Source organism: Lactuca serriola, chromosome 4 (genome assembly GCF_051521515.1).
Source record: "Lactuca serriola cultivar US96UC23 chromosome 4, Lser_US96UC23_V15, whole genome shotgun sequence".
Classification (NCBI taxonomy): Eukaryota; Viridiplantae; Streptophyta; class Magnoliopsida; order Asterales; family Asteraceae; genus Lactuca; species Lactuca serriola.
This window is the reverse complement of record NC_136411.1, coordinates 319,726,448-319,742,824: the sequence shown is the minus strand read 5'-3', so window position 1 is coordinate 319,742,824 and position 16,377 is coordinate 319,726,448. Positions and strand designations below refer to the sequence as shown.

The following is a 16,377-nucleotide window of genomic DNA, read 5'->3' as shown; positions in this document are numbered from 1 at the left end:
TTTTTAACGAACTTTAGGAGGCCCGGCCTATTAAAAATATATCATTAAAAATAAAGTCAAAACTAGCCGACGAAGTCTAAATGAAAGTTGTAGAGCATAATCTCACCTACGCGTGGATATAAAGAACGCGAAAAACGGAGCTCGTACGCGAAAGTTACGGAATTTAGAAGTCGGAAGCAGGGATTACGCCCCGCGTACTAGACCCAGAGTCGAGTCCCATCGGCCCGCCCAAGCTACGTTTAGCTAGACCCGAGTCGTAAGCCATGACGCCATTCTACGCCCCGCGTACCGAGTACGCCCAGCGTACTCCGGAAGTATGCGCCGCGTACGAGGGTTTCCATCCCTATAAATAGAAGGCATGAGCTCGAGTCTTTGCACACTTTTCTCAATTCTTCAGTCACTCTCACACCCTTCCAAGCACCAGAGACCATTCCCTCACCCCGGTTTCCGCACTCGAGCCCCGACGAAAGATTTACGCTGCAGAGATCCCCGAAGAGCCCGACGATGCAACCATCCGCGGACGAAGTTCTGCTCAACCCTAGCATCTCTCTTCGAAACGAGTGAGTTCATACCCCTACTTTTCAATTCTTTTCACGTTTTAGGGGGGGGGGGGGGGGGAATACAAGTACATTACAAATCAAAGTATCATTTTTATAATATCGTTCTTATAGAGTGTTGATACAAAAATAACTTTATGTTTTAAAGGGATATTATATCACCAAGTTGTTATTACCAAATGGGAACATACTTTTGACAAACTATAATGAACATAGTATTCAAGTGATTCATACATTTTACATATACATCTCGACAAATGAAATGCTTTCAAAGAAAGTACAGTCTTTTATCATCGTAAATCTGTTTATATCTAGTAATGTGAGACAACTTCACGTACGTTCGAGTATGCATTATTAAGTCCTGTATTATATACCATAATCCCTTGTAGGGGGAGCGTGATACTTGTGTATAGATCTATACGGGATTGACAATCCCACACCTAAGCTGTTAGCTACAGCTAGGCCGGCAGGCCTGGGGTGACAAATGTCATAACAGTTCCAACGCCTGAAGAACGTTGTTACAGGCCAACAATGTCGTTAGCATGGTTATAAAACTCACATAAAAGTATAAAAACAAGTTAGATTTACGAGATTCATATATGCATTTCAGTTTTCCATTTTATCGTTAATACAAATTTTATCACTATTATTCAAGTATGGAAAACACAAATGCACTCCAACACGGGAAACTTTTCAAATCATTTATAGAAAATATTGGATTTTCTGAAAACCTCGTTCATCGGTTTACTATCAAAAAGGGCATACTTTTTCAATACAAAACGCTTATGAACTCACAAACTTAATTGTTGACACTTTTTCGAAACCACTTGTATTTCTCAGGAAATCAGTAATACAGGTAACCACCAGCTTTTGGAGAAAGGAACACTAAGGATGTTTTATTATGGAACATTTATCATCTCATTGTAATATTCTTTTGCCATTATGTATAACGCAACAACATACGTTTTCATTATATATATGATGGTTGTGTTACTTTCTTTACAATATTCAATGGTTGTGATACTACGTGAAGTCATCCACCCCCGAATGTTTCCGCCATTCTGGTTTGGGGGTGTGACAGATTGGTATGAGAGCATTGTTTATAGTGAACTAAGTATATCGAACCACATACGATATACAAACTATAAATACAAAGGGGACCAAAAACCCTCTGATGAAACATTTTCATGAACAAAATACATTCTTTTAAAGATATACATTTTTACAAGCATGCATAAATCTCGTATCATAACAAGTTTTACTAAAAAGTATTACGGCAAGTTACGACACTACGATTGAGCCTCGAGGTATGTAATCATGTCGAGAATAAATATAGCCTGATCAACTATATTTATCCTGGATTTGACCAACGTACGTCGAGGAATGGTCGTAGTGGACAACAAGCCAAAAACTTACCAAATACAAAATTGTTCTAGTTTCGCCAAGTTGAAATAGTATAGAAGTATTATTAAAAATAGTTGTACCATAAAAATTATAGTTAAAAATAATAAGTCGTTAAATAGAAATTTCTTTTCTTATAACGTTCTCATACATCTATCCTAGTACAGACAAATGGCCGGATTCCATTTACCAGGAGATCCCTACTACCCAAACCAAGGCAACGGCGGTTGGATAGAAGAAGACCCGGAGGAAGACCCAGAGGAAATCGAAGAAGAGGTCGAGGAAGAATTCGAAGTCGAAGTCGGAGAGGAGTTCGAAGTCGACGAAGAGATCGTGGAAATTTCTAGCGGGACAGACTCCGAGCCAGAAGTGTACGACCCTCCCATCCCTCATCCTCCCGTAATCAGACCAGATCAACCGGGACCCATCCCCATCTGGGGAAGCCACCTCTACTACTGGAGCCGCCAGCAAGGTGTACGCCCTCCATTCGGCATGTGTCGGGATTTTTACAACGTCAGTGGGGGAGGCTCAGCAGATCGAGCACTTCCTGTCGTCGTGAATGCTATAGCTAACCAGAACTACCAGGCGGACCAACAAGCAGCCAGAGTTCGTGAAATCAATGCTGCTACCCAAGGTAACGCCGCTGACATCCGCCGTTTGGAAGGACTACATGAGAATACCCAAATCTACACGGGAACACTTCAGAACCAAATGATAGTGGTTCTGGCAGAAATAAGAGGGATGAAGGAACAACAAGCAGATCTCGAGAGGCGACTGATGGGAGTCAAACGGTCGGATGCCAAGTCTAGCTCCAAACGCCGCAAGTAGAGCTTGTTCGATGCCCAACAATTTTGTTATAGATTAGGATCTCGGATAAAAGTTTTTCCCTTATTTCCCTTTAGTATCTGCAATCGGAGACCTCTAGGAGGGTCAAATTTTTTCCCGAACAAGATATGTAATGTAACACACCTCAAGTGTGACCTATATGAATGAATATGAAGTATTTCTTATTATATACCTCTCAAAAATTACGAGTTCTAAATTTCTATGCCTACCTTGAAACCATAAACTAAAGTCAAAACAAATTACAACTAACACACGATTGTCAAAACATTAGAAACTTATAGTATTCATTCTTATTTTTCTCTACCAGAACATGCCTCCTCGTAGATCAACACGCAGAAACTCAACTTCAACACCACCTCCACCACCTCCTCCAATTATGGACACCATTATGTTCCAGACTGCTGTAACCGCTGCTGTAACTGCAGCAATGGCTCAAATGAGCAACAACGGATCGGGGGGAGGAACAAACAGTTTTACAAATGGCCAAGGTCAAAGCCGTTCAGGGGTATGCACTTACAAAGACTTCACCAACGGAAAACCTATTCCCTTTTACGGGACTGGGGGAGTATTGGCTCTATCTCAATGGATAGAGAAAACAGAAGTTGTATTCGAAATCTGTGCATGTCCTGAAGAAAGCAAAGTAAAGTTCGCCGCTTTTACTTTCTCTGAACGCGCCCTGACATGGTGGAACGGCCACGTCCAGACACTAACCCTGGTGGTGGCAAACTCCATGGGTTGGGAAAACCTGAAAAGAATGCTCCTTCGAGAATACTGCCCAAGAGGCGAGATTCAGAAGCTTGAACAGGAACTGTGGAACCTCTCAATGGTAGGATCGGACATAGCTGGTTACACTAACAGGTTCAGTGACTTAATAACACTTTGCCCAAGAATGTTAACCCTGGAGAGCCAAAAGGTTGAGAGATACATTTGGGGACTATCACCCCAACTTCGAGGAAGTGTACTAGCTTCCAGACCCTTGACTTTCGCCAGCGCCAAGGAACTAGCGCAATCTCTTGTTGATCATGGTGTCTGTCAAGGAGTCGCGGCGATTATGGCTGAACCAACCAAAGGGAACAGCAACAATGAAATCAATGCCAACAACAACAACAAGAAGAAATTTTGGAACAAAAGGAAGGGGCAAACTTCACAAGAACCTTCAAAGAAACAAATGGTTGCAGTTCATGCTGCTACTACCCCCACCACAACTTCTGCTACCTCTACACCAACAAAACCATATGCAGGGATTCTGCCCAAGTGCGGCAAGTGCAACTACCATCACCATGGTATTTGTCGCGAGATGCACTGCAAGAACTGTGACAGGAAAGGGCACACAGCCCGTTTCTGTAAAGCACCGGCACGACCAATTACTCAGGTTTCTGGCACTGGGGTGAGCCGGGCGTGTTATGGGTGCGGAGAGACTGGACACTTCAAGAGGGATTGTCCCAAGGAAAGGAATATTGGCGGTGTAGGGAGAGTGTTGGTAGTAGGACAGAATGAAGCAATAGCAGACCCGACGGTGGTTACGGGTACGTTCCTACTCAACAACACTTATGCATGCATACTTTTTGACTGCGGTGCGGAGAGAAGTTTTGTGAGTCATAAATTCAAACACCTACTTAATCAAAAACCCCAACCACTCAGTAAAATATTCACTGTAGAAATGGCAAACGGTAAAACAGAACACGCAAACGATTTATACATAAGGTGCACACTAAATTTAAACGAGCGTTTGTTTCAAGTCGATCTTATGCCCATTTCCATAAGAAGTTTCGATGTCATCATCGGTATGGACTGGTTGAGCCTTCACCATGCCGATATCCTTTGCCACGAAAGGGCTGTTCGCTTAAATCTGCCAAACGGCGAAACTCTTGTCATTTATGGCAACAAACCTAGTTCAAGTTTACAAATCATTTCCTGTATTAAAGCACAAAAATATCTTCGTAAGGAATATCATGCCTTTCTAGCCCACGTAGTAGACAAGAAACAAGAATCGAAAAACATTAAAGATATTCCGGAAGTCTGCAACTTCCCGGATATTTTCCCAGAAGATCTTCCACGAATCCCACCCGAACGTCAAGTTGAGTTCAGAATCGACTTAATCCCCGGAGCTACCCCTGTAGCAAAGTCACCGTACCGTTTAGCCCCAGCCGAGATGCAGGAACTATCCAGTCAATTAAACGAGCTGTTGAGCAAGGGATTCATCAAACCGAGCTTCTCACCATGGGGAGCGCCAGTCCTGTTCGTGAAAAAGAAGGACGGATCCTTTCGCATGTGCATCGATTATCGGGAACTAAACAAACTCACGATCAAGAACCGATATCCCTTACCGCGCATAGACGATCTATTCGACCAACTGCAGGGAGCAAGCTACTTCTCAAAGATCGATCTAAGGTCTGGTTATCACCAATTGCGAGTACTGGAAGGAGACATCCCCAAAACGGCTTTCCGAACACGTTATGGTCACTACGAATTTGTGGTAATGCCCTTCGGATTGACGAATGCTCCAGCAGTGTTCATGGACTTGATGAACCGAGTATGTCGTCCCTTCCTGGACAAGTTCGTGATCGTGTTCATAGATGATATACTCATCTATTCAAGAAGCCAGGAAGAACACAGCAAACACCTCCGCCAAGTACTGGAAACATTAAGGGCAGAGAAACTTTACGCAAAATTTTCCAAATGTGAATTTTGGATTCGAGAAGTGGATTTCCTAGGACATGTTGTAAGCAAAGAAGGAATACACGTGGACCCCTCCAAGATAAAGGCAATAGATAGTTGGACTACTCCAAGAACCCCTACAGAAATCCGGCAATTTTTGGGACTCGCCGGTTATTACCGAAGATTCATACCGAACTTTTCAAAGATTGCCAAGCCACTTACCACCCTAACCCAGAAGAATGTGACCTTCGACTGGGGAGAAAAACAAGACAGTGCATTTCAGACACTAAAGCGAGCCTTATGTAGTGCGCCCATCCTAACCTTGCCAGAGGGAACGGAGGACTTCGTGGTCTATTGTGATGCATCAAACCAAGGACTTGGGTGTGTCTTAATGCAAAGAGGGAAGGTCATCGCCTACGCCTCAAGGCAACTAAAGACGCACGAAGTAAACTACACAACGCACGATCTTGAGCTAGGAGCAGTCGTCTTCACTCTGAAGATATGGAGACACTATCTCTACGGCACAAAATGTACCATCTTCACCGATCATAAAAGCCTCCAACATATCCTCAATCAAAAGGAACTCAACATGAGACAGAGACGATGGGTAGAACTACTAAGTGATTACGAGTGCGAAATTCGATATCACCCCGGAAAGGCTAATGTAGTGGCTGATGCACTCAGTCGGAAGGAATACTCAGGCCGCCAGGTGAAGTCCCTAACTATGACTATCCAATCACACCTGTTCACACAAATCAAGGAAGCCCAAATAGAAGCCTTGAAATCCGAAAATGTGACAGGAGAAGCCCTAAGGGGAATGGATAAAAACCTTGAGACTAAGAGCAATGGAATTCGTTATTTCATGGATCGAATTTGGATACCGAAGTTTGGTGGATTCAGAGAAATCGTTATGGACGAAGCCCATAAAACACGATACTCCATACATCCCGGCTCCGATAATATGTATCTCGATCTCAAGAAGTTGTACTGGTGGCAAAACATGAAAGCCGAAATTGCTACCTACGTGAGCAAATGCCTGACATGTGCCAAAGTCAAGGTGGAATACCAGAAGCCCTCGGGTTTATTACAACAACCAGAAATACCCGAATGGAAGTGGGAGCGGATAACCATGGATTTCATAACAAAGTTACCCAAGACAACAAGCGGACTCGACACCATTTGGGTATTTGTCGACAGGTTAACTAAGTCAGCACATTTCCTACCGATCAAAGAGACGGATAAATTGGAGAAGTTAACAAGGACATACCTCAGAGAAATTGTACGACTGCATGGTGTGCCCATATCCATTATCTCGGACCGAGATAGTAGATTCACCTCAAGGTTCTGGCAGTCGCTACAAAAAGCTTTGGGGACAAGACTAGACATGAGTACCGCTTATCACCCACAAACCGACGGCCAGAGCGAGAGAACTATACAAACCCTAGAAGACACGCTGAGAGCTTGCGTAATCGATTTTGGCAAAGCATGGGACATACATCTACCATTGGGACATACATCTGCCCCGTTCGAAGCCCTCTATGGACGCAAATGCAGGTCACCTTTGTGCTGGGCCGAAGTGGGGGACACGCAACTAGCAAAAGGACAAGCAACTGACAACACGCTCACGGGACCAGAAATCATAAGGGAAACTACGGAGAAGATTGTTCAAATCCGAGAACGTCTAAAAGCATCAAGAGATAGACAAAAGAGTTACGCAGATAAGAGACGCAAACCCTTGGAATTCCAAGTTGGAGACCGTGGCCTACTCAAAGTCTCACCTTGGAAAGGTTTAATACGCTTCGGAAAACGTGGGAAACTGAACCCTAGATACATCGGACCATTCGAGATCATTGCCAGGATCGGTCCAGTGGCCTACAAACTTAGACTACCTCAGGAGCTCCACAACGTACACCCTACCTTTCACGTATCGAATCTGAAGAAGTGCTTATCCGATGAGACCCTTGTCGTCCCTCTAGACGAAATTGCAATAAATGAAAACCTTCAATTTGTGGAGGAACCAGTAGAGATCATGGATCGGGAAATCAAAAGGACTAAACAAAGCCGCATACCCATTGTAAAGGTCCGCTGGAACGCCAAGCGGGGACCTGAATACACCTGGGAACGCGAGGATCAGATGAAACAAAAGTACCCGCATCTTTTTCCAAAACTGTAAACGCTATCTTAGAGTAAATTTCGGGACGAAATTCCCTTAACAGGGGGATGATGTGACAACCCTATATTTTTCCAAAAGCATTGTAACGCTCGGAAGCTAAGTACAACGAAATTAACCTCGAAAATAAAGTGTTCAAGTATCTAAGTTGGGATGCATCGAATATTAGATATCATGCCAAGGTTTCCAAAAACATAAAGAACGCTCAAAACCGGGTTATATTGAAGAAATTATAACCACTCGTATATTTACGACGCGACGTTAAAACATTATTTGACGTAAAAAGTAGAATCTCAATAAAATGCATTTTAAGCCTTAAGTATCTAAACAAAAGTCGTAGATCTCGTTGAAAGGTGAACGTGCATAAAAAGATCGCCCAAATTGGACCTCGTAGGAAGAAGTTACGAATTTTCAAAGTTTCGTAACGGTAGTAGAGGGCTAAAAACTCGGATTGAAGATCGAGTGTTATTTAGCTAACGCAACATAAACGAAGGTTGAAGATCTCCTCAGTAGTAATAAAACAATAAAAAGACAAACGAAAACCGACGCCGAATAAAGAACCTATGAATTTTTAACGAACTTTAGGAGGCCCGGCCTATTAAAAATATATCATTAAAAATAAAGTCAAAACTAGCCGACGAAGTCTAAATGAAAGTTGTAGAGCATAATCTCACCTACGCGTGGATATAAAGAACGCGAAAAACGGAGCTCGTACGCGAAAGTTACGGAATTTAGAAGTCGGAAGCAGGGATTACGCCCCGCGTACTAGACCCAGAGTCGAGTCCCATCGGCCCGCCCAAGCTACGTTTAGCTAGACCCGAGTCGTAAGCCATGACGCCATTCTACGCCCCGCGTAACCAAGAACGCCCCGCGTACCGAGTACGCCCAGCGTACTCCGGAAGTACGCGCCGCGTACGAGGGTTTCCATCCCTATAAATAGAAGGCATGAGCTCGAGTCTTTGCACACTTTTCTCAATTCTTCAGTCACTCTCACACCCTTCCAAGCACCAGAGACCATTCCCTCACCCCGGTTTCCGCACTCGAGCCCCGACGAAAGATTTACGCTGCAGAGATCCCCGAAGAGCCCGACGACGCAACCATCCGCGGACGAAGTTCTGCTCAACCCTAGCATCTCTCTTCGAAACGAGTGAGTTCATACCCCTACTTTTCAATTCTTTTCACGTTTTAGGGGGGGGGGAATACAAGTACATTACAAATCAAAGTATCATTTTTATAATATCGTTCTTATAGAGTGTTGATACAAAAATAACTTTATGTTTTAAAGGGATATTATATCACCAAGTTGTTATTACCAAATGGGAACATACTTTTGACAAACTATAATGAACATAGTATTCAAGTGATTCATACATTTTACATATACATCTCGACAAATGAAATGCTTTCAAAGAAAGTACAGTCTTTTATCATCGTAAATCTATTTATATCTAGTAATGTGAGACAGCTTCACGTACGTTCGAGTATGCATTATTAAGTCCTGTATTATATACCATAATCCCTTGTAGGGGGAGCGTGATACTTGTGTATAGATCTATACGGGATTGACAATCCCACACCTAAGCTGTTAGCTACAGCTAGGCCGGCAGGCCTGGGGTGACAAATGTCATAACAGTTCCAACGCCTGAAGAACGTTGTTACAGGCCAACAATGTCGTTAGCATGGTTATAAAACTCACATAAAAGTATAAAAACAAGTTAGATTTACGAGATTCATATATGCATTTCAGTTTTCCATTTTATCGTTAATACAAATTTTATCACTATTATTCAAGTATGGAAAACACAAATGCACTCCAACACGGGAAACTTTTCAAATCATTTGTAGAAAATATTGGATTTTCTGAAAACCTCGTTCATCGGTTTACTATCAAAAAGGGCATACTTTTTCAATACAAAACGCTTATGAACTCACCAACTTAATTGTTGACACTTTTTCGAAACCACTTGTATTTCTCAGGAAATCAGTAATACAGGTAACCACCAGCTTTTGGAGAAAGGAACACTAAGGATGTTTTATTATGGAACATTTATCATCTCATTGTAATATTCTTTTGCCATTATGTATAACGCAACAACATACGTTTTCATTATATATATGATGGTTGTGTTACTTTCTTTACAATATTCAATGGTTGTGATACTACGTGAAGTCATCCACCCCCGAATGTTTCCGCCATTCTGGTTTGGGGGTGTGACAATATGCTATTTGAAAAAAGTATAGCTGACTCATCAACTGAGTGGTTCGCCTCTTGTCCACTTGAGTTGTTTAAGTGATGAATCAAGTGGATCCTTTGCCCCTTACCTCAGTAGCTGGGAAGTAGTTGGGAAGGCAGACCCTTAGCTTCAACTAGTTCAGTTTGTGTCTTTCTCAAGAGCAGTTGCATTGCAAGTAGGCAGAAAATAAGTAGTGCCTTAGCTTATATGTTCATTTTCAAACAACCATTGTGAACTTGTTTTAATTGGATGATTTTATTATTCGATGAATCTGATCAATCTAAAAAGTATTAAAGAAACTATTGCATAATCACAACTTATGATTATGTTTTCCCGACAATTACATAATTATAATATGAATGTCGATTAGGTTATTTTAGTTTATTATATTTTTTTAGTTGAGTTAATACATCCGCTTTAGTAGTTTCAACTCTCTTTTTAACTAGTTAATTATATGGTTTGATGTTTTGTTGATACTCTTTCTAGCCATTTTAGTTTTGTTATAACCCAACGTTTGCTTCTTAACCCGATTCACGTTGGCAACTTGAATTACGGTTAGTTCATTCTTGTTATTCGATTTGTAAAATCTGTAATTATTTTATGAATTGATTATAAGTGACACACATCAAGTTGGTTCTGTGATGTGATTAACTTCTATGTAAACTAAAATTGCATGTTTTTACGCTTTCGAGCTTGTGAGAAGTATTGAATTTTGTTGGAAACATTTGAACAAAACTTAATACGATCTTTCAATCTATTTCTAAGAGCTTGTTTAGAATAAGTTACTAAGGTTAGATTTAATTCAAACTTCAAAAAATTTGTTTTGATCAACCACTTTGGTGAATGAGGGATGCTAGAGCTTGTTACTTAGACTACAATTTAACTTGACGTCGATTCATTATTAGCTTGCATCATTAGGAGAATAGACTTTGAAATCGGATTGTTTTTATTTTTGTTTATAGTTTTCTTTTACCATATTTCATTTCAGTTTACTTGTTTTCAAATTTCTTGTATTTACTTTTTTTTTTATGTATTGGAATAAAAAACATGATTATTTTGATTTATTTAATGATTAAAAGTGAGGCCATGAGGATCGACCATATTTGCCACTATTACTATTATTTTAAAATCATTTAAGAGCAAAGTTGTAACACTTGGGAATGTTCATTTTTAACCCCCATTTGTAATTGATTTTGCAATTTAGTCCTTGGAGTTAGTACGCAGGGCGTACCATTGGGTACACTTAGCGTACTAGATGAGAAGCTAGTACGCGAGGTATACTACATGGTACGTTTAGCATACTAGGGAGGGCATCTGATCGCGGAGTAGAAGCCTCGTACGCTGGGCGTACAAGAGTTACACAGGGCGTACGAGGGGCTAATGAAAACCTTATTTTTGGGGTGTTGCACCATATATAAGGTCCTTAAGTCCCTAGGGTTGCCTCTTTACCAACCTTCATTACCCTAAAACCCTAATCTCGAACCCTAATAGCCTCTTTGAGTGTTCTTGAGCTTTGATATTGATTTTTTGTGATTTATACTCCTTGAAGTAAAAGAAGTGGAAGACTCATTCATTGGAAACAGACGCCACTATCTTGCCCTTTTTATACATCTCTCGATGTTTCCTTTCCGTTCTTCCAAAATCGATCTCAAAATTATTTTCCTCTCCTAATCTCGATCTCTATTTCTTATTTTCTTTCCTCATTTGTGACAACCACCTACCTTCTCAAAGTCCTTCCTCGTTGTAGAAACAAACAGAAGGGTTTATGAGGTTTTGGATGTCTTTATTTATTAAAGGAACCCACGAGGCTTTTATAGAGATGGAGTGAATCATGGTAAGTAGAGTCACAGAAGGAATAAGAGAAACATGCTTACATCCGGGGTAAAAAGGAAATGGATAGGGTGATAACTTTTTATCCGACCCGTAACATGACACAAACTATACACTAAAATAAACGGGTTTGAGACTATTTGCCTTCAAATTAAAATATGTTTAAGAGTAATTTAATAATTTCATATATGTCAGGGACCATTCAAGTCTCAAAAACAAACATTAAGAATTTTCTTGTGTTCAAATTAAAAACTTGAGACTTAATTCAGAATATACATATACCTTGTTAACTTGTTCCGAACGCTTTAAAAAAGGAAAACTTTGTTTTCTTATCAGGTTTTAGTTTTACCTTGCAATTTAACAAACAAGTAACCCCAACGAAATTCCGCGAAAGTTGACCCTGAAAGGAATTTCTTGCGGGTCTACTGTGAACTGAGAGAAGCCCACAGAGTAGGGCTCGTTTCACACCTTCACTCCGATCATTCGTCAATTCTATGAGGTACGCCGATCACGATCATGTTCTTCTAACTCCAATTTATCGTCTTTATTTTCGATCACCTCAATTTTACTTTGGCTAATGTTTTCAAATTCATATTCTAGGGTTTTGATTTGTATGTGTTTCGATATAATTTTAGTCTCTACACTGTGATCAGTTCTTGTACGAGTACTTAGCGCTTCGCGATTTAATTTTGACGTTAGGGTTTTTACTTCCATATTCCTCTGTTTCTTGCCTTTGCCTGCTTTTATTCGCTTCCCTTTTTGGATTATATGCTTTCAGTTAGTTCGATTACTCATACGATGATTCCGTTTTCCTAAATAACCTTCCGTGTTTATGTTTCCTTAGTAGTCTGTTTTCTGAAATTGGCGAAAATTATATGCGGTAAACCTCAACAACTTGTTCCGATTTTACCTATTTTATGATTGTTGAATGACGAGTGTTACTTGGATTGCATTATTGATGATATTGTGTGATTCTTGATATCAGTTCCTCGATGCTCAATTTCTGAAAATGTTCATACTGGGATCATAGATCATTTATTGCTAACTATGGTGGATGCTAGGGTTGTTTGGATGTGTGCTTTCAGAATGATTATCACAAATTGAAAAATTAGCATCAAATCGAATCATAAGATACTGAGATAGTCGGACAATTTTACATTTTTCTCAGTAATAAAGTTTTCTTGCAGCAATTCCTTCACAGTTTTACAATTTTACATTTTACTCAGTAATAAAGCTTCTCCAAATCTGATTATCTTGATCCTTAAGTAATCATAATCAGTTTTTGCCAAACTATCCCTACATGAGTGTTTTTTTTTCTTTTACTTAATAGGAAGAACAATTTAATAAAAAAGGTGTTTTTTACAGTTTTGCCCTCATCTATATATTTTTTCCATCTCTCCATATGTGCTGTCATTAAACATCATTTATCCAGACATTAGTTTACACAATAAAAATCATTTTTCTATTGTTCATTTTGCAGTTTGAGTTGCTGAATTTTTTATATCAAAGACAATGGAATCCGGTAAAATCCCAAACAAATTTCTTGGAGTAAGAAACAACAAGATCTACATGGACCTAAAGCTCATAATCCGCGAACACGCCCTCCAATTCCTCCCCGCAAAATCCCTCTTCAAATTCCGAGGCGTTTGTCGCGATTGGAAACTCATAATCTCAACTCCATTCTTCGCCCACAACCAATCCCTCTCATTCCGTTCCCTTTCCGGCCTCTTCCTCCAAACCCCCGGAACCCCACCAACCTTCGTATCCCTCGACCCCAATTCCGCCGGAATACCCGATCCCGCCCTCAAATTCCTCCCCGCCCCCACCAACATCCTCGCCTCCTCCAACGGCCTCCTTTGTTGCCAAGCTCTCACTGGCGACCGTGCGTACTACATCTGCAACCCTGTCACCTCCCAATTCAAAAAACTCCCGAAACCGAGCTTCGACCACGGGCGGGACCCGGCCGTCGTTCTCATCTTCAACCCCTCTCTCCTCAACTTCGTAGCGGAATTCACCCTCGTCTGCGCATTCCGTTCCGCCGACTTCGACGACGGAACGGAATTCGAAATCTACTCCTCGAAAACCGACGCGTGGACCGTCTCGGGCGAAATCAACTTCGCCGCGAAGAAACTCGTCCCGAAATCCGGCGTCACGGTGAACGACTGCGCGTATTGGCAAACGTACAACGGTGGGATTTTAGCGTTTGATTTGGTGAAGAACCGGTCGCAAGTGATTCATGGGTGTCACTACGGTGGGGCCGGGTGTTTAGGGGAGATGAACGGGAAGCTTTGCAATGGACATGTGAATGGGCATACGATGATTGTGAGTGTGATTTCGAATATTTACTCGAATACGATGCAAATGAGTAGTCACGCTAGGTTATGGGATGATAAAGTGAGGATTCAATTGAGTAATGAGGTTTTTGATGGAAATGCGAATGATGATTTGTTTTCGGTTTTGCATGTGGAGAGTGATTTTGCGTTGGTTTTGGGGAGACGGAATGTTTATCGGTTTGATTTGAAGACGAAAGAGATTAAGTTTGTGGTTGAGGCCGCGCAGTTTGATCGGAAGGGGAAAGGGATACCATACGTGAATAGTCTTGTCGCGCTTTGAGAGGGGTATTTTGGACTTTTGGGAAGTGGTATTGACATAAGACATAAGTGCATGATGAAGATTTTTTAGAAACTTTTACTTGCTTTTGTGTTGCATGGACTTTGAGACTATTTGAATTTCTAGTATTGGTCCTTTTGATATGATATCTAGTATCTACCTTGTACTTGTAATTTGTTTTGTTTGGCGTGTATTGGACTAAGACAGTGAGACAGTGTATTGGACTAAGACAGTGAGACAGTGTATTGGACTAAGACAGTGAGACAGTTGTTCCAGTCCGGTCCTTGTCCAATTTCTTTCTAACCTTTTAAGATTGGCGGTTAGGTCCATTTTCAGTCTTTTAGACAATTTTAGTTTAGGTCGGTCTTTTTCATCATTTTTTTAAGTTTAAAATTTGATCATTTTTGTATGTGATTCATTTAGTAATTAGTATAATAATATATTTAAAAGAAAAATCCAATGGTATATTATTAACTTGTCATGGAGTAAAATGATCGACCACAACTGATTTTAGTCCGGTCTGAATAGTCAATACGTCCAGATTTTTATGGCCGGTTTTATTTTTGGACTATTCTGTCTGTCTTTTAGGCTATACGGAGTCTATAAAAAACCACGCGTGGAACGCCTACGTGGCATCCAAAAGACCCGTGAACACCACCCATGAGCTGGTGACTTGGGTGTGGCGTGAGTCCAAAGACGAAGCAAGAGGACGAATAGCAAATAAGTAGCAGCACCAACGCTCGCTTTCCTTCCTTTACTTTTTTTTTATTGAAGTTACATCTATGGTCCCTGGAAATACTTTTTTATATCTTATTATACCCTTATACTTCTATTTAAATTAAATTAAACCCTCAACCCCACACATATATATCACCATATTTTAAACAACAAATTAAGTGTATTATACTAATAATTAGACAATGGAGGTGTTAAATGAAAATTTTAAGTATATTATATTGAAATTAAAGTATGGATAATTATTATTTGAATTACAATAATAATATATATAAATTATTAATTAACATAATGTTAAGAAAATAAAAAAAATAAAAAAGTGAATGATGTTAGTGGTGACCATTTCCATAGTGGAGTGGGTTGGTAGTGAAGGTGACGTGGCGCAGAGGTGACACCACTTTTCGGTGAGTTTGTAGTGACCACTCCATATAGCCTTAACTTGGAAAGAGAGCTAAAGTCAATGAAATAAAATTTGTATTTTGTCAAAACAGAATATAATAGATAGTCTTTGCAATATCTTTAATCTGTAGAAGACGTAAATGTTGTACTAGTTATAAGTTGTAACAAAATGGAATGAGTCTCAAGTTTGAATTCTTTTTAACCTTCAACCTTGGAATGACTAGCGGTTCATAAAAATAATGGATGTTAAACATCAACTAGTAGGTGATCTCGGGCTTTGCCCAAGTCGTGTTTAATAAAAAAAAACCACAAAAATTATTGCATTTAAAACGACAAAAACTAAGGAAAAAATATCATAAGTGGATGATTTCTTAATAAGCCACTAAAATGCAAGAATCATTTATGTAACTTATGACAAAAATACCATATAACATACTAAATAAATAAGGATTGAATAAGGATGCATAATAGGAAAGCCTATATAGGTACCAAAAAAGGTTAACAAAATCCATAGACCACTTATATAAGGGATAAAAAAGTGGCAAAGTGTCAAAGTTATAATGTTCATTTTCAAGGACCAAAATTAAAAAAGTGTTGAAGGTTTGTGGCAAAATTTTTAGTCACTATTCATATGTGTGCTGTAGGGACCCAAATTGACAATGTCGAAAAGTTTTGTAATAATATTCTTAAATAGTAAAGTTTTGTGGCAAAATTCTTAAGAGGTAAAAAGTTATGTGGCAACATTCTTAAGCGGCAAAGTTTTGTAGCAAAATTCTTAATAGGCAAAAAGGCATTGTTCCTAACTGTGTTATGATTTAATGTGTTATGATTTAAAGTAGTATACTAATATGATATGTTTGTAGGAGTATTAAGTGGTTTATTTGGATTCACTTTTGTTTGGAGATATAAGCCAAATCGTTTTACTTAGTTTTATTTT

The 16,377-nt window shown here is 40.0% G+C and overlaps 1 protein-coding gene across 1 annotated transcript; it reads left to right on the top strand.

Moving 5' to 3' along the window:
- Positions 1 to 12,055: 12,055 nt before the first annotated feature.
- On the top strand, positions 12,056 to 14,449 carry LOC145097363 (F-box only protein 6-like). Its single transcript, XM_079034905.1, has 2 exons — positions 12,056 to 12,195; positions 13,177 to 14,449. The coding sequence occupies exon 2, from the start codon at positions 13,209 to 13,211 to the stop codon at positions 14,307 to 14,309; it is 1,101 nt and encodes a 366-aa protein (XP_078891031.1). The 5' UTR covers positions 12,056 to 12,195; positions 13,177 to 13,208; the 3' UTR covers positions 14,310 to 14,449.
- The last annotated feature ends 1,928 nt before the right edge of the window (positions 14,450 to 16,377 follow it).

Excerpts from the sequence above, each read along its gene's own strand:
- LOC145097363 (XM_079034905.1), top strand. The coding sequence starts at position 13,209 with ATGGAATCCGGTAAAATCCCAAACAAATTTCTTGGAGTAAGAAACAAC.